The sequence below is a fragment of the Plecotus auritus genome (genome assembly GCF_963455305.1).
Source record: "Plecotus auritus genome assembly, chromosome: 2".
In the NCBI taxonomy this organism is placed as follows: domain Eukaryota; kingdom Metazoa; phylum Chordata; class Mammalia; order Chiroptera; family Vespertilionidae; genus Plecotus; species Plecotus auritus.
The window spans coordinates 225,992,204-226,013,088 of NC_137771.1; the positions used below are offsets into that span (position 1 = coordinate 225,992,204).

Here is a 20,885-nt window from a genome sequence, read left to right on the forward strand (position 1 = left end):
TTCCTAACTCCCTGTTGGACTTGCACACACCCCGGTCATTGAAACAGCTCACGCGGACTGTGCGTTGGAGCGCAGACAATGCATCTAACCTCGCCTGGCCCAGCCCCGCCCCCCCGCCCCTTCCTGTCAGGGGTAAGGACAGTCAGCCACATCCCATTCCAGTGACCTCTCTCTGTGCTTTGTTCCCAGTGCCCAGCGAGTCCGCCTGGGGAGCGCTGAGGGGCCAGAGGTGTGGATCGTCGGCCTGGATGACTCCGGGTTCCTCCAGGTTCACCAGGAGGGTGGCCAGGTGGTGACTGTGCATCCGGATGGCAACTCCTTCGACATGCTCAGAAACCTCATCGTCCCCAAGCAGCAGTAGTCCCGTGGGAAGGCGGCCGGGGGCGCGCAGAGCGGGCCTGGCGCTGGGACCATCAGGACTGGCCCCGGGCATGGCCACTGCAGCAAGCATTCCAGTTCGGGCCTGCTCTCTCCTTGCCCACAGACCTAGAAAGCCAGCTTAGAGGTGTGGGCGAACGTCTGCTCCCTCCAGTTAGCCTGTTCGTCCTTGAATTTTGTTCTGTCAGTTATTTCCTCGGGTGATGGAAGCTCTGGGGGAGGGTTCCGTGAGGAAAAGGTTTAGTTCAGGTAAAGCCCTACCGAAGGTGTGACATTGTTCCCCCCTCTTGGGCCTGGATGTGTGTTTATTGCAACCCCCCACCCCAAATATTTTTACCTGGAAACCACAGTGGAATAATTCAGACATTTCCCAGCAGTGGAGACCTTTACCCCTAGACCATTAAAAAGCAAATCAGAGACAGCTCTGGGCTGCGCGTTGGCGAGGCCGAGGTGCAGCAGCTGTTTATGGCCCCCAGGGCGGTTTCCTGCGGGCAGACTGGCACTCCGGCGTCGTTACTTTTGTGTTAACGAAGAGAAGAGAAGGTCAGCTTCGGAGAGCTCCTCTCGGCCTGGCGGTTTGCGGTCCAATGGCCGTGGCCGCAGAGGTGTGTCAGCTGGGCTGGCTGCGATGATCGCGCAGAGGAAACCGGTTAATTACTTTGACTAGTTTCTCAGCTCTCCTTTCATAGCTTGAATTTACTGCGTATTCTGGAGTGACGGGATCAGGGTCAGGGCCCTTCAGGGCTGCTGAGGCATTGCCCAGATGTGGGTGCGCCCTGGCTCTTGACAGCTGGAGATGGAGGCTCGCGCTGACGCACGCAGGGAGGACTGGGAGCTTTTGAGCCCGCTGAGGCGGCTTTGAAATGTTCCTGTGAGACTGCTCACAGCACACGGAAGTACGTGACCTGGTATTTGTAAATCATTTTTTTGTGCCCCCTTCTGATACCAACAAGAAAGAAAAGAAAATGTTATTGATAAGGAATGCCATCATTTAAGAAGTGTGTGTGTTTGTGTGTGTGTGTGTGTGAGAGAGAGAGAGAGAGAGGAGAGAGAGAGGGAGAGAGCGCTCTTTAAACTATCTTCAAAATCTGATATACTAAGTCTCCACCGAAGAACAAAAGGAAGGAAGCCTTTTGATATACATTTGCTGTTTCCAGATGTACTCCATGCTTTTTCCATGTAACTCCTATCTCTGCTGAACGTGTGAACCATGCACATTACTTTCCAGCCTTACGAGGCCGGTTTTTGCCCACTTTTCTCTCTTCCTGCCAGTCCCAAGTGAAATTAGCGGAAAGAAAACTGGTGGCGCTCTCAGCTTTGAACGAAACGGCCTGATTGTGCAGCCAGAGCCATCTTTCCCCACCTCGGCCGTCAGGCTGATTCCCGAGACGTGCGGTTTGGAGGAGAAGATGGTGCGCCCTCAGCCAGGCACGGGCAGCCCCACAGGAAGGGAGCAAAAGAACGTTCAGTACGCCAGCCCCAGCCCGATACGTGTTTTTTGGAAATGTAACTTTTTAAAAAGAACTTCCAAAGTAATTTTTGCAACTAAGACTTCAATTAGAATTATCCCCCTTCCCCCACCCCCCACCCCCAAAGGTCACTTTCTTCTAAATGCCCAAGTCTTCCTTTGGAGTTAGTCCCAAGTTTAAATAGAAGTTCACCCCCCCCCCCCCAACCACTACGGACAGACTCACCCTTGAGAGGACTCTGCAAAGCATCATCGAGAAGAGCGATCTCGGGCGCATTCATGCAGACTTGGTAACGGGAGGCCAGTCATCTCTGAGGGCCGCCGTCATTACTTTCCCGTTTCTTTGGGGGGTTATTTAATGAAAAACATGCTATGTTTTGTTTTAAGCCGAAGTCCGACTCTGGACAGTTCTGCTTTGGGGAAAAAAATGTTATCATTTAATTTCCTTTCTGTAAATTAAAACTAATGAAGTGTGGCCACGTCAGCGCAGAGAGAGCTGCGGGCGGCGCTGCCTGTGTGCGCGAGACTGCGCTTGCTTGTGCCACGTCCCGGGTCTTCAGGGAGACAAAATGGACTTGAAGCAGATGCTGAGCTTTTCCTGAAGCCGATCTGCCTCAGATGAACCAAAGACTTTTGAAATTGTGCTCCGTATAGAGCACGGCATACAGGCATTTTCCTTAGAGCTGTCAGCACCAGAGAAACCCACCCACTCATCCATGTGGGGTGTCCATGCACCCGGCAGTCTGATCCCGAGGAGCTTTTAACGTCTTAACAGAACCTCTGTGGTCCTGGTAGTCCTGAAACAGGACACTGAGCTCAGGATTGGTGTGTGTGTAGGACAGGGAGTGGTCCCCCAGTTTGGAGGCTGCGCTTGAGCATCTGGCAGGTTATGGGCAAGGCAGGAAGGACTTCTCTCTGAGCTTAAAGCCGATTTGGGGGACACTTCCAGAAGTGCCTGCTGACACAGGATATGCCAGAGCCGGGCTTCCTGTGGCCGGTGGAGCAGGGGGTGAGGAAAACCCCACTCTGGAGGATTTCAGGAGCCGGCCTGGGCAGGGCCGGGCTGCATGCACAGGGCGTGGGCTAAGTGGGAAGGGTTTGTGTCTGGCGTGAAACAGTCCGTGGGGTTCATGGCTGTGGTACCCTCACTTGTGACCAGAGAGGTAGACGCACAAGCCCAGGTTAGGTAGCACACCCCGCTCCCACATACCCCCCCGAGTCTGAAAACCAGAGAGAAGCCAGCCTCACCCAGCAGACTGAGAATGCAATGAGAGACCTTTCAGGCTGACATTCTGTAGATCTGTTTGCTGCTAACAGGCAGACAACGGAGAATCTTTATTCCTGGGTAATTGCTATGCATATTTGAAATAAAAGGAAGTGGCAACCTTTGCATTTTTAGCTTTTCAAAGAATCGTGTCTGAAAAGTAATTACTTTAAGCCGATGCCTATAAAACACAAGTCTACCAAAATAAACTTTAAGACTTTCTATACAGTTTGAGCTCCTTGTTATTTTTACCACGTTTCATTTTTAAAAATAGACAACTATTTTTGGTTACAGTATTTTTATTCATATTTAAACATTTTTACAAAATAAATAGTTTTACAAGGTAAGGAATATGTATGTATTTCTAAGTATTAAGAAGCTGGTGCTTTTTTTAAATGTATTTTTGACAAATGTATTGTGTCATACAAAAGAGAATTCTTATTCCAAAGAAAGAAAGTTAGCAAAACCCAAAAATAAAACAACAAAAAAATAAATGTTTGAGATGAAAAATAAATTTAATAAAACAACTTAATGTAAGTTTTTAAATTTAAAATAAATTGAATGTAACAACAAATTAAAGAACATATTTTGTTCTTGTAGAATTTTTTCTTACTCTTGTATTTTTTCTTACTGCTTGATTGCTGTCTTGCCAGTTTTAAGATTTAACCTTATAGATCATACTTAAGTTTAGGATCAGCTTGAATAATGCATTTTAGATCAGGGCTATGATTCACTAACCATTTTAAGCTACTGCAATTTTCCAGCATTTATTTGAAAATGTTTTTATTCCATCTTACCTGTGGCAGTCTACCTTAACTGTCTTACAGTTATAATAAATTACAACTTCGGATAGACTTTATACAGGAGTCATTGACCGTATAAACCCTCCCACCCAGAGGCTCCAAGGGAGGAAGACATGGCTGTAGAACTTAAAAGGACGGGGTGAGGGGGACATGTGGGGGCAGAAAATACAGGCTCCTGCAGATCTCTGAGCGGCCCTGCTTCCCACCCTGTTCACTTCTCTGCAAAAGTATGAATGGAATGGCTTTTCTAGCAAGGGCTTCCGTGAACATAAAGGAATTCTTTTCCCTGGGAGGCCCTGTGGAGGCCCCGTCAGTCTTGAGCTGGGCTTATTTCTCAAATCCATTCGATCTGGCATTTCTATTAACATGTTAGGACCCACTACAATTTGTGGGGGGGTGGGGGGTTATTTATTAAAATGCTTCCTCTTCCTCTGCCAGGCCCTCACAGAAATCAAGAAGTGATATCCCCAGCTTAAATGTGCAGCCTCTTAAAGATGGAGGTAACGCTATTAGGTTGCCATAGTAACTGCTTCTGTTAAGATTGCACTGAGCTGCTGACTGCCTCCTGCCAACTTGCCTAGGAATCTTACTTCACGTAAGATGTTCAGACAAGGACGTCTTCTCAAGTACATACACACTCTTTGTTAAGCCCGTTTGTGTTATCAATTGTTTAACAGTCTTCCTTCCTCACAGTAACCTTTGATCTTAAACTGCCCCGAAAGCCTTTGTGGTTGGTTTATTAAACACGGCCCCCAATGGCTAATAACAAAGTAGATGCGAAAGCATTTTGCTGCGCTTTATTGAAAAGCGTCAGGTGATACACCTTCTGCTCATCACACCTACACCTTCCGGGAATCAGGGTTTCATTATGAGTCTTTTGAGCATAATAGGAATCCCTTGGGCCTATTTATGTGCAGCTCTCACAAAGGGCTGCTTGCTAATGAGGTACAGCTAAGTGCAGGCAGGGGTGTACCGTCCAGCCCCCTGGCTGAACAACAGGTGCTCCTCAATTTGCAAATTTCATCTCAGACCACACACTGCCTGGGAAGGAGGCAGGTCCGCACAGTGACACTTGCTTAGCAACAGGTTTCACATTTTCTCAGACAGTCGAAGGTGCACTTTGGTTCTAGAAGGATGAGTTAACGACATTTGTGGAAAGCCCTTTCCCTCAGGTGGGTTTTCCCGAAAGTAAATCATTTTTGAAAAATCAACACGGAGTGTTCATGGCGTGGAGCAAATTGACAGATGGTGGATCAAGGCATTGAGCTATGTATGACACAACTTTTAAATGGTGAAACCTTGAAGCGAAACTATAAAAATAAAAGTATAAAACACTGCTGGTGCCTTATGAGATTTCTGTTTCCCTGTGTCAGACATGACTTGTTCGCATGGAGTTTTGCTACATAGAAAATGCAGACAATGCCCACGTCATTTTCATGACATCCCCGGAGCGCGTTTTCTCCGCGAGGCGCAGTCCACTGACCATTCCCCATGTTGCACGTGCAGTTTAACTCACCAGCCTGGCAGCAAGCAGCAGCCTCGGGATTGCAGGGCCAGAGGGATTCTGCCTTGTACTCAGACCTGACAAGGGCAGCCAACCGCATGGGCTGCCTGTCACCCGCGGGTCCATCTCCTAAACTCTGGCTGTGTATATCCTGTTTGCATTCAATGCTTAACATTCTGAAGTGCTGCCCTTGGTGTTATCCAGAGCTCAGAGGAAGGAAGAGCTGGTGGATGTACTTGAGAAGCACGCTCGCTCGCCACCTTGGTCTCAGCTTGTAGGCTTTTTGTATTAAAGAGTTAAAAACAACTTTTCATGAAACTCATGCATGACTCAACGAGCAGGATTGTCTATTCATGGGACTTGGGATAATCACCTTCTGCCTGGACTTAGAATCTGAAAGGGCTCTGAACGCAGGAAGTCTGCCTCGAGCCGCCACCCTGCGTATCTGACCAAGTCAGGGTGCGCTCCTCCCTAAGGTGGAGGGCACTGGCGGAGCCAAAACTCCTTCAATCCCATGGTGGGACGGTGAGCATCCCGGGCAGGCGGGGCGCGCGAGCCTGATTTCAAAGGAAGGGCACGGAGTGCCCCCAAACAAGGGGAAGTTTGAGGTCACTCGTGGGACTCGGCCCTTCAGGAAAACGCGGCTCTTGAAGAACGTGTGTCAGTCCTCTCTCGACACCGGCCTTCATGGCATCTACGGTAAAAATCTAAAAGTGGGCTGCGGAGTGCTATTAAAATAGTTCTCTGTATAAATTAATTTAAATCGTGCATATACAGCTCGGCCCTCTGAACTCAGCTGGACGCTAGGAAACCGGAGCCAAAGAGGCCTGGCCTATGGCTTCTCCCTGCGGAGGCCCCAGGAGCCGCTGGGTCACCTGCTGTGGGTGATGATGACCGAGGCGCCCAGGTAGTGCGGCAGGGGCGCGGCGGGCGGCGCGGCGGCGGCGGGGCCGGGGGGCAGGGGCCGGTGCGCAGAGGCCGCCGCCTCCGGGGCGTGGGGGCCGCAGGCGAGGGCGGATGGGGCGGGCGCAGCGCCCCCCAGCGGCCCGCGCCGGGCCAGCACGCGGTGGTAGTTGAGCAGCACGAAGGGCAGCTGCGCGGGCGCGGGGGGCTCGGGGGCCGCGCGGGCCAGCGCCAGGCGCGCCCCTTCCCGCGGGACCTGGCGGGCAGCCTTGGCCGGGCCCGGCGGGGGCTCCTCGCGGTAGTGGCCGCAGCTCGGGAAGCTTGGCGGCGGCGGCGCGGTGTCTTCGCTGAACCTGCGCGCGGGGGCGGGCGCTGCGGGGACAGGCGACAAGGTTAGACATCCCGGAGGGGAAAGCAGGCAAATGCCTAAGGCCTAGGGGACCCGGGCGCCGCCTCCACCCCTCGCCACCCGCGCTCAACCCACGGAGCTGCCGCCGTCCCTGCCCCTCGTGCCTCCGGGGCCGCGTCATCCAATCGTAAGATGCGATTGGAGACGTTCTAGTGGCCGCATTAAGGCGTGGAGAGAAGCAGGTGAAATTACTAATACTTAATTTAGTACAACATATCCAAAATATTTCAAGGTGCGATCAGATTTTAAAAGTATGCTTTGTGCCCTGGCCGGTTTGGCTCAGTGGATAGAGCCTCGGTCTGCGGACCAAAGGGTCCTGGGTTTGATTCCGGTCAAGGGCATGTCCCTCGGTCACCGCCGGCCCTGGTCAGGGCACGTGCAGGAGGGCAACCAACCGATGTGACGATGTTTCTGTCTCTCCCTCTCTCTTCCACTCGCTCTGAAAATCAAGGGGAAAATTACCCCCGGGTGAGGATTAGAAAAATAAAAGTATTTTTTGTTTCTGTGTTTGAGCGCAGACAGCCCACCTCAGGGTGGCCGATGGCTGGCTACCAGACTGGACAGCGCTGGTCTGGAGGTCGGCCCTGGGGGAGGGGCCCAGTCGCCCCATCTTTCTGGCTGACCCCTCCGTGGGCACAGGAGCGGGCACTCCGCTCCCTCCAGGGTTGTCATGATTAAAATGATCACCGCTTCCCTAAGCAGATGCTTGCCACCAATGGGCTCCTCATGCCTTCACCTCAAGGCCCCCTTTGTCTCTCTTTAATGTGAAAACTCCAGGAAGTGGATCACAAATTGCCCCAAATTAGCACCTCGGGGCCATATGCTACACCAAGTGTGTGATAAATGAGGTGCTTATTGACCTCTCACTTTCAAAATAGCCATTTAAAAAAGCAAGCCCGTGCGTCTCACTGGCGACGCCCATGGAGAAACAATTCTTTCCGTCACTCAGGCGGACAGGGGTCCAGCTGCTGCCCAAGCCCGTGGCTGTCTTTCGTTCCTCAGGGGTCCCAGAGCCTTGGGGTTATCTGAGGGACCCAGCTGGGTACTGGGGACCCACATCCCAGAAGCCTGGGACAGGCCCAGGCCACAGGCAGGGCTGTACTGGCCCCGTGGCCGGGAGTTTTTCCTTAAATTGGTTCCTTCTGAAGCACACGTCCTGGTCATCTCCGAGGTTCGAGTTCTCCCAGGCCCTTCGCAGCCTGGAACGATGGTCAGGGCACAGAGTGAGAGCTTCCCGAGCAGCGGGAGGGGGACCGAGCCCCACCTGCCTCCAGAGGGGACGGTGGGGCCCGGCCGGCGTGGCTCAGTGGTTGAGCGTGGACCTATGAACCAGGAGGTCACAGTTCGATGCCCAGTCAGGGCACATGCCCAGGTTGTGGGCTCGATCCCCAGTGTAGGGCGTGTAGGAGGCAGCCAGTCAATGGTTCTCTCTCATCATTGATGTTTCTCTCTCTCTCTCCCTTCCTCTCTAAAAATCAATGAAAAACATTTTAAAAAATATAGAGAGGATGGTGGGGGAGGGACCCCCAGGGGCCGTCCTCTCTGAGCACAGGGTTTTCTGCGTCCAGTGGCCCCCGCAGGACGTTTGCACGGCCTTGGTCTGCATTTTGAGGGTGCAAAGGAAATACACCTCCTGCAGCCAGTCTCAACCCCATCTCCGACCTTCCGTCTGGGGTTGGCCCAGTGAGCAAGCAGGGCTCTGCTGGGCCCAGGGCAGCTGGTGGCACCTCCACGGAGGACCTGTGTCTGCTTGGCAGCCACCAGGAGGAGCTGGCTGAGGGGCCATTCCTATCTCTCTGTTGTGGAGCTAATGTGTGCAGGACAGGCACCTACTGTGTCGAGCCCCAGGGTAATCATGTCCCATGGCTTAGGATCCCAGTTACAGATGCAGAGACTGAGACCTGGTGGGGGAGGGTTTGGTGGGTGACATTTCCGTCCCTGAGCCCTGAATTTCCACTGCTGCTTGCCACACTTTGAAAATTGGCACGGGAAGAAAACCAAGTCTCCCATATTCGTTTTTGGCTGGAGCAGAGCATCTATAATAATGAAAGGGTAATATGCTAATTAGACCGGATGTCCTTCCGGACGAAGCCGGGGCAGGGAAGCCAGCCCGGGTCCCGGGTGCCAGAGGGAAGCGGGTGCCAGCAGCCAGGGGAAGGAAGGCCTACTCTTGCACGAATTTCGTGCATCGGGCCTCTAGTGAACTTACAAAATACGTGCAGCCTGGCTGGCATGGCTCAGTGGTTGAGCGTCAACCTATGAACCAGGAGATCACGGTTCGATTCCCGGTCAGGGCACATGCCCAGGTTGTGGGCTCAATCTCCAGGGTGGGGCGTGCAGGAGGCAGCCCATCAATGATTCTCTCTCCCCCTCTGCCTTCCCCTCTGACATCAATAAAAATACATATTTTTAAAAGCAGTATGCGTGCAGCTGAGCCCTTCTCAGGACATGGAAGCTGCCTTTGAAAATCCCTTCGTCTCCCTCTGAGGGAGCAGAGGCCAGGATGTTATGGGGGCAGCTGAGCCCCGTTCCTGCGCCCTTTATTCCGTCACGGGTGCCTCTGAGCACACGGACCAGTCACCCGGCTTCAGCCTCTCACACGAGGGGCTCGCATTGGGAGCAGGAAAGCACAGCGATCCCTACTTAGAAGCGGGAAAAGGGGAGGTGTGCCTGAACTGTGAGGGTCCCGCTCCACCCGCCACCCACCGCCACCCCCGCTGTCCGCAGCCCCGCCCCGCCCGTGCCCACGGGACCCACCTTCGTAGTTTGGCACCAGGCTGTGCCGGGCAGTGTTCACCGGAGGCTCAGAGAGGCTTTTAGCTGGAGACGGGCTGCCGGGCACCAGGGGGTTGGCATAGTGCCACTGGCACTCGCCGCCGGCCGGCAGTGCGCTCAGGAAAAAGCGCGCCACCTCGCACGGGGACCCTTGGGGCCCGAATTTGGCCGGCAGCACGGGCTTTTTGCTGCTGAAGACGTGGGGGTCCAGAGGGCAGTGTCCGTAGCGGTAGGAGAAGGGCAGGCTGTAGGGCGGGGTGTACAGGAGGTCGCCGCCTTCGGGGTGCAGCTGCTGATCCGGGGGGGCTGCGGCGTCCGTGGGGGGGCTGGCCCTCCAGTTTGCCAGCTGGCCGCATTCCAGTCTCTCCATCGGGAACGGGCTGAACTGCTGCGTGGCACAGGACGCGGTGAAGGGGGGCTCCCGAGGCCTGAGACCCGGTGCCCGACCCCTCCCAGGGCTGGACCCCTCCAGCCACCACTGCGAGGTCCCCCTGGGGACCCCAGTGACCCTCCCCAGGTACAAACATCTCCTCTCCCCAAGCTGGCAACACCGCACACAAGGGCATCTACTATTCTAAGAGCTCGCAAACTACGGAAAAAAAGAAAGAGCCCCGATCGGGTGGCTCAGTGGTTGAGCGTCGACCTATGACCCAGGAGGTCACGGTTCGATTCCCGGTCAGGGCACACGCCCAATTTGTGGGCTTGATCCCCAGCGTGGGGCATGCAGGAGGCAGCCGATCAATGATTCTCTCTCATCATTGATGTTTCTATCTCTCCCTCTCCCTTCCTCTCTGAAATCAACAAAAATACATTTTAAAAAGAAAAAATGTGTTTTTCTTAAATCCCGTGGAAACAGACGATGCACCGGGGCTGGGACCCACATTTCCATGGACTCTGCGCCTGCCCGGTGGGACCTGACCAGGCCACGAGGCCAGGCCTGTGCACCTCGGGCTGTGTCCCTACCGAGCGGGACGCTTCCGGGCAGGGAGACCCTGCTAGGCCATGAGCGAGGGCCAGTCCCTAAAATGCCCCCCCATGTGTTACCTGTGGGGGGTAAGGGTTTGTTCTCAGCTTTGTCTTCATCTTCGTGCTTTTGGGTTTAGCTAACTTCCTAGTTTCTTGTGAGGTAGACAGGGCGGTCCTCCAGGAGTCCTGGGACTTGGCCGTGGACACCTGGTCCAGGGACAGCTGCAGCTCCTTGTACTCAATGTCCCTGAGAGGCAAGAGGGGCAGGCGTGTCCAGCCGGCGGCGGGCTGCGGGCTCCCGGCGCCGCCCCAGCGACATCGCCCTCCAGGCTCCGGGGGCCATTTCAGCGAGGCCGGTGCGGGCCGGATTGGAGAAAAGGGCAGGTCGCTCGTTATAAGCCACCCTGCAGCCCGGTGCAGCGCCCCCAGAAATGCTGAATGGGGACAGTGGTACTGGGCAGAAATGGGGGGCCGGGTGCAGCTCTCTTCAATCCCACGGGACCCCAAACACACTGCCTGGAGACTGTGGGCTCTGTCTCCAAGCATCGGTGGCCCCGCCGGCTCGTGAGCCCCCAGGAAGGCCTGGGTGGGAACCTTGAGGGTCCAGGGGCCCATTTTTGCCCTAAAGAGCCACTCAGAGCTCTCATGCCCCTGGGAGGGGAGGCCGCCCCAAGTGCTGGCCCTGTCACATCTGTTTGCTCACAAAGTGTTGAGGGGCTAAAATGCTCTCGTCCCTGCAGTTTTGCTAAAACCTCTCTGCTTCCAATACAAAAACAGGAACAACCCCAGCGCCCTATCGTCCTGCGAGAGAGCGTGGCGCCTGAATGCTCACGGCCTCAGAGCTCCAGGGCCCTGCCCAGCGCGGCTGGGGCACACGGCTAGCACGTCCTGGGTGAGAGCCAGGTGCCGGGTGGTAACGTACCACGGCACGGTGGGCGCAGAGGGCTGCACCGAGTGGCCAGACGACCATGACCTCTGAACGCATAGTAATCTGGCCACTCAGAGAGTGTGTGTGTGTGTGTGTGTGTGTGTGTGTGTGTGTGACTGCACCGAGTGGCCAGACAACCATGACCTCTGAACGCATAGTAATCTGGCCACTCAGTGTGTGTGTGTGTGTGTGTGTGTGTGTGTGTGTGACTGCACCGAGTGGCCAGATGACGATGACCTCTGAACGCATAGTGATCTGGCCACTCAGTGTGTGTGTGTGTGTGTGTGTGTGTATGTATGTGTGTATGTATGTATGTGTGTGTATGTGTGTGTGTGTGAGACTGTACTGAGTGGCCAGATGACGATGATCTCTGAACCCATAGTAATCTGGCCACTCAGTGTGTGTGTGTGTGTGTGTGAGTGTGTGTGACTGCACAGAGTGGCCAGACGACGATGACCTCTGAACGCATAGTAATCTGGCCACTCAGAGTGTGTGTGTGTGTGTGTGTGTGTGTGTATGTATGTGTGTATATGTATGTATGTGTGTATGTATGTGTGTATGTGTGTGTGTGTGGGGGGGACTGCACTGAGTGGCCAGATGACGATGACCTCTGAACGCATAGTAATCTGGCCACTCAATGTGTGTGTGTGTGTGTGTGTATGTATGTGTGTGTGTATGTATGTATGTGTGTATGTATGTGTGTGTGGGGGGGGACTGCACTGAGTGGCCAGATGACGATGACCTCTGAACGCATAGTAATCTGGCCACTCAGTGTGTGTGTGTGTGTGTGTGTGTGTGTGTGTGTGACTGCACCGAGTGGCCAGATGACGATGACCTCTGAACGCATAGTAATCTGGCCACTCAGTGTGTGTGTGTATGTGTATATGTGTGTGTGTGTGTGTGTGACTGCACAGAGTGGCCAGATGACGATGACCTCTGAACACATAGTGATCTGGCCACTCGTGTGTGTGTGTGTGTGTGTATGTATGTGTGTGTATGTGTGTGTGTGTGTATTTGAGGCCGGTGCATGAATTCGTGCATGGGTGGGGTCCGGCCAGCCTGGCCAGGGAGAGGGGACATGGGCGGTTGCCTGCCTGCCTGCTGGTCGAACTCCTGGTCGAGGGGACAATTTGCATATTATTAGCCTTTTATTATATAGGATATACACTGAAATCAATGAAAATATTTTATAAATTATTATGCGTTATTATGCATTCAGAGATCATCATCATCTGGCCACTCCGTGTCTACGGTCCCAGGTAGACTTAGGTCCTGTTCCTCCTAATGGTCTTAAAAGTATTTGCCACTGAAGTGGACCTTCTGGGGTTTAAAGGGACCAAATCTTTACCGTCGTTTATAAGAGGCTGTATAGGAAGACGGGGGAAATGGGCTATCCCCGTCCCAATGGCAGGAGCAGGCGCGTGCCCGGGACCCATCGTGTGGGCACGGGGAGTGTCAGGTGTATGTCGGGTCCGGGACCTGCACCCCCTTTCCATCCTGTTCAGGATGGGGAGCATCCCTGCCCTCCCTCTGCCCACCCTGCTCTCACCCGGGCACGGACCCTCCCCCTCCAGGCCCGGAGCTGGCCCCCTTTCCCAGGCACCTGGCCCTCAGTGCCGAGTACTGCGATGGTCTGGACCTTCCCAATCCACCAGCGTGTTCAAACGCAAACAGAACAGGAGACAAATGAACAGTTCCAGAAAGAGAGAGAGGGATGGTGCTGACTGGAGCGAGCGATGAGGGGCGGGAGGAGAGAGAGCAAGGAGAGAAACAAATACGTCTGACTTACGTGAGGACATAATTGACACTCACGATGCAGTGGGGCCGGGACGAGCGGCTGTTGTGCACGACGGTGGCGTAGCTCTGCACCCACACCCAGCCGCCCAGCTTGGACAGCAGCCGGTAGTACTTGGTGGTGACCTGGCCCTTCACCAGCACTGCAAGCAAAGGCGACAGGATCCCGAGGGACCATTAGCAGGCCCTGCCTGTGGGGACGCTGACCCCGGGTGACCTACAGCCCTGGTTCTGAACCTGCGTGGGGTCAAGGACCTTCCGGGAACCTGGCAAAGAGGGCAGGCTTTCCCTGCTGGAGGGGGCACGCCTGTGCACACCCCGCCCTCTCTCTCTCTCTCTCTCTCTCTCTCTCTCTCTCTCTCTCTCTCACACACACACACACACACACACACACACACACACACACACACACGATTTCTGCCCACGACTCCCAGGGCTGGGAGGCACACTCTCCCTCGTTAACAACTTGAGTTTAAAGCCGCTGCTTCCACTGGGAACACAATGAGCCCCATCAGCATTTGCATTCGGCAGAGGGACAGCACGGACCTGCTCTCCACGTTTCCAAAACGCCACCATTACTCGTGTTATAACCCCAGGCCCATAATAGGTGGGGATGGGGAGGCGGGGGGAGCCACGTAGTTATTTAAACAAAACAGTAAGTTTCGTGACTCAACTAAGTGTCCGCCTGCTGTCCATTGCTGCGCCCAGAGCCCGTGTACTCAGTGACACTGCTACTCGGCCGCCGTCCATGTTTTCTTCCCGTCAGCCCGGTTTATATGTTTTCTTCCCATCAGCCCGGTGTCCCGGGTGGTTCGTTTCCCGTGTTGCTCCTGTAGCAGCTCCTGAACGCTGGGCGTGTGGCCGCCTCCATGCACAGAGCCAGCGCCAGGCTGCTGAGCCCTGGCTTCCGGAGCCTGGGCACGCACACACCGCGGCCTCCTCCCGGCCTGCAGCGGGCCGGTGCGGGAGGGGGAGGAGAGGAGACTCCGGGTGGGCGGTGGAAAGAGAAAGGCTGACTTATCTTCCCCAGGGATGGACGGGGAGGCCAGCGCGCCCGTCCCTTGTGGCCGCAGGCATTCCTGCCCCTCGGCGGCTGGCCCGGCTGTCACCAGCGGACACCGGGGCGAGGGGGTGGGAGGTGGCCAAGTCTCTGACCGCAGGAGCTGGTGCTGGAGGACACCCTCCCCCGCCCCCAGATTCACAGACACAGAAATTGATCCCCGTGGATACACTAGGCAGAGCCCCGCCCTCTCCTCCCCGCCGCCCCCTGGGCTCCCGGCATTCTGTGACTCCTCTCAGCGCCGGGGGACGCGATGGCCATTCTCACACCTGCAGCGCGACGTTCTGGTGCAGAAGGAAACCTGCTTCCAATGTGACAGTGGAGGCGTGATTAGCCTTAATGTGGAGAGAGTTCGACCAGAGGGATCGCACCCTGAGGCCCTCACGGCACAGCCCGCCAAAGGCCACACGCAAACGGCAGCCACATCTCACTGGTTGGTTCCATGTGTGGCTGGGTGCCATCCATCAGGCCAACAGACATGCAACGGAGAACCGACATTGCATGATCCCAGTGGTGGAAAGGTCCAGAGCAGGGACAGCCATGGGGCGGAAGGCCGGTGAGCAGTGGCCGGGCTGGGGGGCGCGGGGGTGGGAGGAGCCAGGTCCTGGAATTGACAGGCGACGCCGGCTGATCCGGGGAGAGGCACCGCCACGTGCTGATGGAAGCGGGAACTGGCGTCGGCCTTCTGGAAAGCAGGTGCTTCCAGGAAACGGATGCCCAACTTCACCTCTGGACACCGATCCCACGGGAATTGTGAGTCGTGTACAAGGACTGGACCCCAATGAGTCCCTGCTTGTCATTCAGGGCCACGGCGGGAAGGGGGCAAAGCCAGGACGAGTGCTCGCAGCCACGAGCTGCTGGAACGTGGTCGTCACGGGAAGGCGGACGTCACAGGAACGTGGACGTCACAGGGAAGGCGGACGTAACGGGAAGGCGGCTGTCACGGGGAAGGCGGCTGTCACGGGGAAGGTGGCTGTCACGGGGAAGGTGGCTGTCACGGGGAAGGTGGACGTCACGGGGAAGGTGGCTGTCACGGGGAAGGTGGACGTCACGGGGAAGGTGGCTGTCACGGGGAAGGTGGCTGTCACGGGGAAGGTGGCTGTCACGGGGAAGGTGGACGTCACGGGGAAGGTGGCTGTCACGGGGAAGGCGGACGTCACGGGGAAGGCGGACGTCACGGGGAAGGCGGACGTCACGGGGACGTGGACGTCACGGGGAAGGCGGACATCACGGGGACGTGGACGTCACGGGGAAGGCGGACGTCACGGGGAAGGTGTCGGAAGGGGCCTGAAGGAAAGGCAGGGGCGGAGCCGCACCGAGCTGAGTCCTGTGCTGCGGAGGGCAGTGTGCCACATGCCCCGCCTGACTGTCACCTGGGCCAGGCGGGCGACTGCTGTTTCTCTGAGTGCCTCGTGGAGGAGGGGCCAGCAGCTTCCAGAAGGTTCTGTGTAGCTACACAGGGGCTGGGGTGGGCCCATCAGGGGAGACTTACTTAACCATTTGCTTCTGGCCCCAAAAGGAAGCGACATGATCAAACGGAGGCCCCTCCGCCGGGTTCCCCGAGGCCCTGCCTTCTCCCAGAGCAACGCGCCGCTCCCTCCGCTCGGAAACGCACTCCCGGCAGCGTGGGCCCGGCCCCAGGCCCCAGGAGTGTGACCGGACTCTGTTCTTCCCGGTGTCTCAGGCAACGCTCTTCAGACCGTCCGTGGCCAGCCTGAAGCCGGGCGCCCCGAGGCCGGGTTATTCCGAGTCCTTTAGGTCAGGACCCACAGGGTGGACCCTGCCCAGCTTCCTCTCCGCCTCCCTGGCTCCGCTCCGAGGAGGCCAAACACGGACATGGACATGTTTCCTCCGCTTTTCTCTGACCCAGGGCGACGGGGCCACAGCAACCCACGGGGAATCCCCGACGTTTAGTCACGACACTCCTCAGTCCGCTCTCGCCGCCCCTGCGGCCTGAGAGCTGCCGGAAAGGATCCCGGGCTGGAATGATCTAGAATAAGGCCCTGCTGTGGTCGTGATGGACGGACGGACGGACGGGGGGGTCGCCCCCACACCGTACGCTCCTGACTGTGCGCCTTGGAGCTGTCTCCCCGACATCGCAGGCCGAGACGGCTCTGAAAGCGGGGCCCACGCCCAGAGGACAGCCAGCGGCCGTGCTTTTCGGAGGCGACTTTGGGATGGAAACGCTAGTTCCATAAATGTGCTTCCCCCAAAATAGGGGGCCTTCCTGGTTCCCCCAGAATCCTTCCTGGAGGTGGGGCCAGACTGGGAGCCAGCCCCTGGGAGGAGAGAATGTGGCCTGAAGCATAATTTCTACATCTGTCTTGAACTTTAGGAGCTGAGCAGGACCCCAAAAATGCCTGCCATGGGTAGACTAGTGTCCCCCCAAGATAGATCAGCTACATCCTAACCCCAGAAGCGGTGAGTGACCGTATCTGGGAAGAGGGTCTTTGCAGGTGTGATTAGGGCTCTCACATTGAGATCCTCCTGGATCAGGGGGAGCCCCAAATCCAACCAGCGTCCCTGTAAGCGACGGAGGAGGAGACGCCGACACGCAGAGGGAGACACGCGGAGGTGGGAGTGCGTGGCCACAAGCCAAGGAGTGCCGGCCGCCACGGCAGGTGGAGGAGACGCTGAAGTTTCACCCCTGAAGCCCCCAGAGGGAGCACAGCCGCCAACACCTCGATCTCAGGCTTCCGGCCTCCAGGCTGGGGGCCCGATTTCTGTTGTTCCAGCCCCACGGTGTGCGGTGCTCAGTGACAGAGCCCGGGACCGTCAAGCTCCTGCCGCGGGAACATCGGCGAGCGGCTCCCTGCCTGCCCTCTCCCGGCTCCTGCCTCTGTGCTGGGGTGGAGGGGAGGGGGTCTCAGAGAGTGAGCCCTCAGGAGGCCGGAGACCAGCCTTGTGCTGGGTGCTGCGTGGCCCCCACACGCCCCCGCCCTGCCTGCTGGATGCTGCGTGGCCCCCACACGCCCCCGCCCTGCCTGCTGGTTGATAAGACATGGAAAGTCCTGGGAAGAGAAGCTCTTGGGGCGGCACTTCCACAGGCCACACCCGGGGCCGCTGCGAAGCTCCCGATCCTGGACGATGGGCTGGACCGGCCCATCGCGTGCCCTCTGGCACCGAGCAGAGGGGTCCGCCTGTGATGATAAATGTCCAAACCTGCTTCCGGTGAAGGGGGGCGGGGGGCAGGGGACGGCTTTTGAAGTTACTTCCCGCCTCCTGCTCTCAGCCCCTCCCCCGACTGTGCGGGTTCCCCACACCTGCATCCCCAAGGGGAGCAGCTGCCACCTCCCGACTCTGCTCGGAGGGGGCATCGGGGAGCTTTTTGGTGAACTCTGCTCGGAGGGGGCATCGGGGAGCTCTCCGGTGAACTCTGCTCGGAGGGGGCATCGGGGAGCTCTCCGGTGAACTCTGCTCGGAGGGGGCATCGGGGAGCTCTTCAGTGAACTCTGCTCGGAGGGGGCATCGGGGAGCTCTCCGGTGAATTAAGCTGCGCCCTCCATTTCCAATCGTGAGGCCCGAGGCCAGCGTGGAGCCAGCGTCCCCGGCGATGTCCATCACACTCCTCCCAGTGCAGGGAAACGCCCCCTTTCGCCTTTATCTTCTGTTTGAAGACCTTTGTCCCCGAGCAGTTGCAAACAGAAGCCCATTTGCTGTCCGCACCCACCGCGGCCTGGCTCTGTGCACCGTCCCCTCGCGGTTTCCTGGCGCGGGTAAGGTCGGAGTCGTAGCACGGTCGCCATCACCGTCCATGGCGCTGTCTCTTGCTTCCTCTGATTTATGGATTCTCGCCCGTTTGGCGGAGAAAGCCACGCTCCCTCTGGGCGCAAACGCTCGGCTCTCCGTGCTCCTCGGAAGCCCCGGCTCGCCTCCCTTTCCAGTCCCTTCGGATCAGCCCGTCCGAGACTCCAAGTCCGAGGGAGGCGAGCGGATGTGTCCTGGAGTCCGGGAGGCCCCGGAGCAAAGCCCTCGTTGGGGGGAAGCCAGGCTCCTGGGGACACAGACGGCCGGGCTCTGGGTGTGACACCGCGGCTGGGACGGGCTGAAGGCTGAAGCCACGCCGTCCAGCTCCGGTCCCACCGGCACGGCTGCGGCCTCGCTGCCTCCCTCTACCTGGGGGCTCGCCGGCTCACCTGGGAGTGGACAGAGCCCAGCTCCCCGCGGCCCCGGGCCACAATCCGGGAGCGGGAGCCCCCAGTGGACAGCACGGAGGCCTCACTGCCTTTCCAGACACTCACTGTGCCTGCTTCCCCGCAAACGCCTCTCCTCGGCCGGGCGGGGGGCGAGGTTAACGGTGCTGGAAGCCAGTGTGGCTCAGTGGTTGAGCGTTGACCCAGGAACCAGGAGGTCAGGGTTGAATTCCCCAAGTTTTCCTTCTCGCACCGCAGCCCCGCGTAGAACAGCGCGTCCGTGTGAGTCAGGGGCTTGCTCTCCACCCGCTCGCAGGACAGCAGCGGCTCCCCAACACGCTCCTGCCTCAGCCGAGGGGGCTCGGAGCCCCCGGGGCTGGGTCTTCCCCTCTCCTCCCACAGTGGTGGGGACTGCCCCCCGCGGGGGTGGAGGGACGGGGTGGAGTCTCTCGGACACAGAGACCTTTGCGCGCCCTCGCGGACTGAAGGGGGCAGGAAGAAGCATCCATGCCTGTGCAGGGGTGTCCCCGGTCACGGGTCTCGGCCTGCAGTGGCTCAGGACAACGCCCCAGGACCTGGCACGCTCAGCGGTCCCCGTCCCCACCCGATGGCCAGCCAGGCAGCCCTGGGCCTGCCGTCCGCCTGCCACCCCGTGTCTGAGCCTCTTGGTCAGCACAGAGCAGATCTGTCCCTCCAGCCCTCCCGCCCGTGAACGGGCACCCCAGGCCAGCCACCGCACAGTGGGCTGGACGGCGAGGATGAGGCGTCTGCTCCATCCCAGAGATTCGCTGCCGAAACTTGGGTCCCAGAAGTGTCACTTCTTTAGGCATTTTGGTGGCTAGAGCACCCCCAACCCAACGGCCCCAAACTGCCTCTGTGGCTAATCGGATGCTGTTTGCTCACTCTTCCCACACGGACTCCTCCCAGCCAGACGGTGGGCCGCGGCCGGAGGCTCAGCTCCCAGCTCGCCACCTCCTGCTGTGTGACTGTGGGCAAGCGGCTTACCCTCTCTGAACCTCAGCATCCTCAGCAGTGAAAAGAGGGTCATGACCACGAGACGGTCGCTCTGGGTTGACCAGATGTTCACTCCCTGACACCACTGCCCTGGCGTGGTGAGGGCTCCGTGGGGTTCTTTAACGGCTCTGACTGTTACTCGCAACGGGTGTCCAGATGTCACAGAGAAGCTTCGTCCCAAATCCACAATCTAGAATCTAGAAGCTTCCACACCATCCCCCACACCTGCCAGTGTCACTGGGTGTCTGGGCTCTGACAACGAGGAACTGCTTAAACCTGGCGTGCGAGGACGCCCGCCTGAGGCTGACGATTCCCGTGTGCACGATGGACGCACCAAGCAGGGGCCGCCCCCACCCTCGGGCCTCCTCCCTGGCTGCCGGCCCGGGCCGCACAGGCCGTACTCACGGAGGTGGTGCGCGTAGCGGAGGTGGAACGCGTCGCAGCCGTGCACGTGGTGGTACAGGGTCTTCTCGATCAGGTCCTGTGGCTCGTACCCCGTCAGCTCGGTCACCCTGGGGACGGGGGAGTGGGGCGCCATGAGTGACCCTGCTCTGCAGCCTGCCTTTCACCTCACTTCTCCCTGGTTTTGCCAACCAATCAGATGCTAAGAGGCTGGGGGTGGGCGGGATGCTGATTTCGGAAACTAGGAATGATCTTTTTTTTACAAGAAGAAGGTCTGAACTCCAGCCTGGGCTGGAGGGAGTGCCAACGAGCCGAGCCGGCCTGCTCCTCGGAACCGCGGCGGGAAGGGTGGGGGCTCAGCGCGCAGCCCCGGTCCAAGTGCAGCTCGTCCGAGGACCTTCCGAGTGAACTTGGATACGACGTTGGACAAAGCTGCCACCCTGAGACAGAACCCTCTCTCTGGGGACTTTTGTGGGAACCTTTTTACGGATTACTGTGGTGAGTCTGACCCGCCTGGCTCAGCGGTTGAGCCTCGACCTATGAACCAGAAGGTCACGGTTCCATTCCTGGTCAGGACACAGGCCTGGGTTTCAGGCTTGATCCCCGGTAGGGAACGTGCAGGAGGCAACTGATCAGTGATTCTCATCATTGATGCTTCTCTCTCTCTCTCCCTCTCTGAAAAACAAATGTTTTAAAAAATTTCTCCCAGGAAAGAATAAGTTAAAAATAAATAAATAAATAGCCCTAACCAGTTTGGCTCAGTGGATAGAGCATCGGCCTGAGGACTGAAGGGTCCCAGGTTCGATTCCGGTCAAGGGCATGTACCTTGGTTGCAAAAACATCCCCAGTAGGGAGTGTGCAGGAGGCAGCTGATGGATGTTTCTCTCTCATCGATGTTTCTAACTCTCTATCCCTCTCCCTTCCTCTCTGTAAAAACATCAATAAAATATATTTTTTAAGAAATAAGTAAATAAAAATGACTTTACCATTTTAACCATTTGTAAGTGTACCGTTCAGTGGCAGGAACGCCATCCACAATGTGGTCTGCTCATCCCCACTTCATTTCCAGAACTTTTCACCCTCC

At 57.3% G+C, this 20,885-nt stretch overlaps 2 protein-coding genes across 3 annotated transcripts in view; one reads left to right on the plus strand and one right to left on the minus strand.

Annotated features, from left to right (window-relative positions):
- Nucleotides 1–1,325, plus strand: part of HLCS (holocarboxylase synthetase) — a gene marked incomplete at its 5' end in the record, with an annotated part of 172,011 nt that extends 170,686 nt beyond the window's left edge. For both annotated transcript variants that reach the window (XM_080658290.1, XM_080658289.1), the window contains one exon: nucleotides 190–1,325. In XM_080658290.1, coding sequence (XP_080514416.1) covers nucleotides 190–361 — 172 coding nt within the window. In that variant the 3' untranslated portion in view covers nucleotides 362–1,325. The remainder of the gene's footprint in view (nucleotides 1–189) is intronic.
- Nucleotides 1,326–6,288: 4,963 nt separating this feature from the next.
- Nucleotides 6,289–20,885, minus strand: part of SIM2 (SIM bHLH transcription factor 2) — a gene marked incomplete at both ends in the record, with an annotated part of 44,287 nt that continues 29,690 nt past the window's right edge. Inside the window, 5 exons of the mRNA XM_080655969.1 lie at nucleotides 6,289–6,692; nucleotides 9,487–9,892; nucleotides 10,549–10,717; nucleotides 13,188–13,335; nucleotides 19,805–19,911. Coding sequence (XP_080512095.1) covers nucleotides 6,289–6,692; nucleotides 9,487–9,892; nucleotides 10,549–10,717; nucleotides 13,188–13,335; nucleotides 19,805–19,911 — 1,234 coding nt within the window. The remainder of the gene's footprint in view (nucleotides 6,693–9,486; nucleotides 9,893–10,548; nucleotides 10,718–13,187; nucleotides 13,336–19,804; nucleotides 19,912–20,885) is intronic.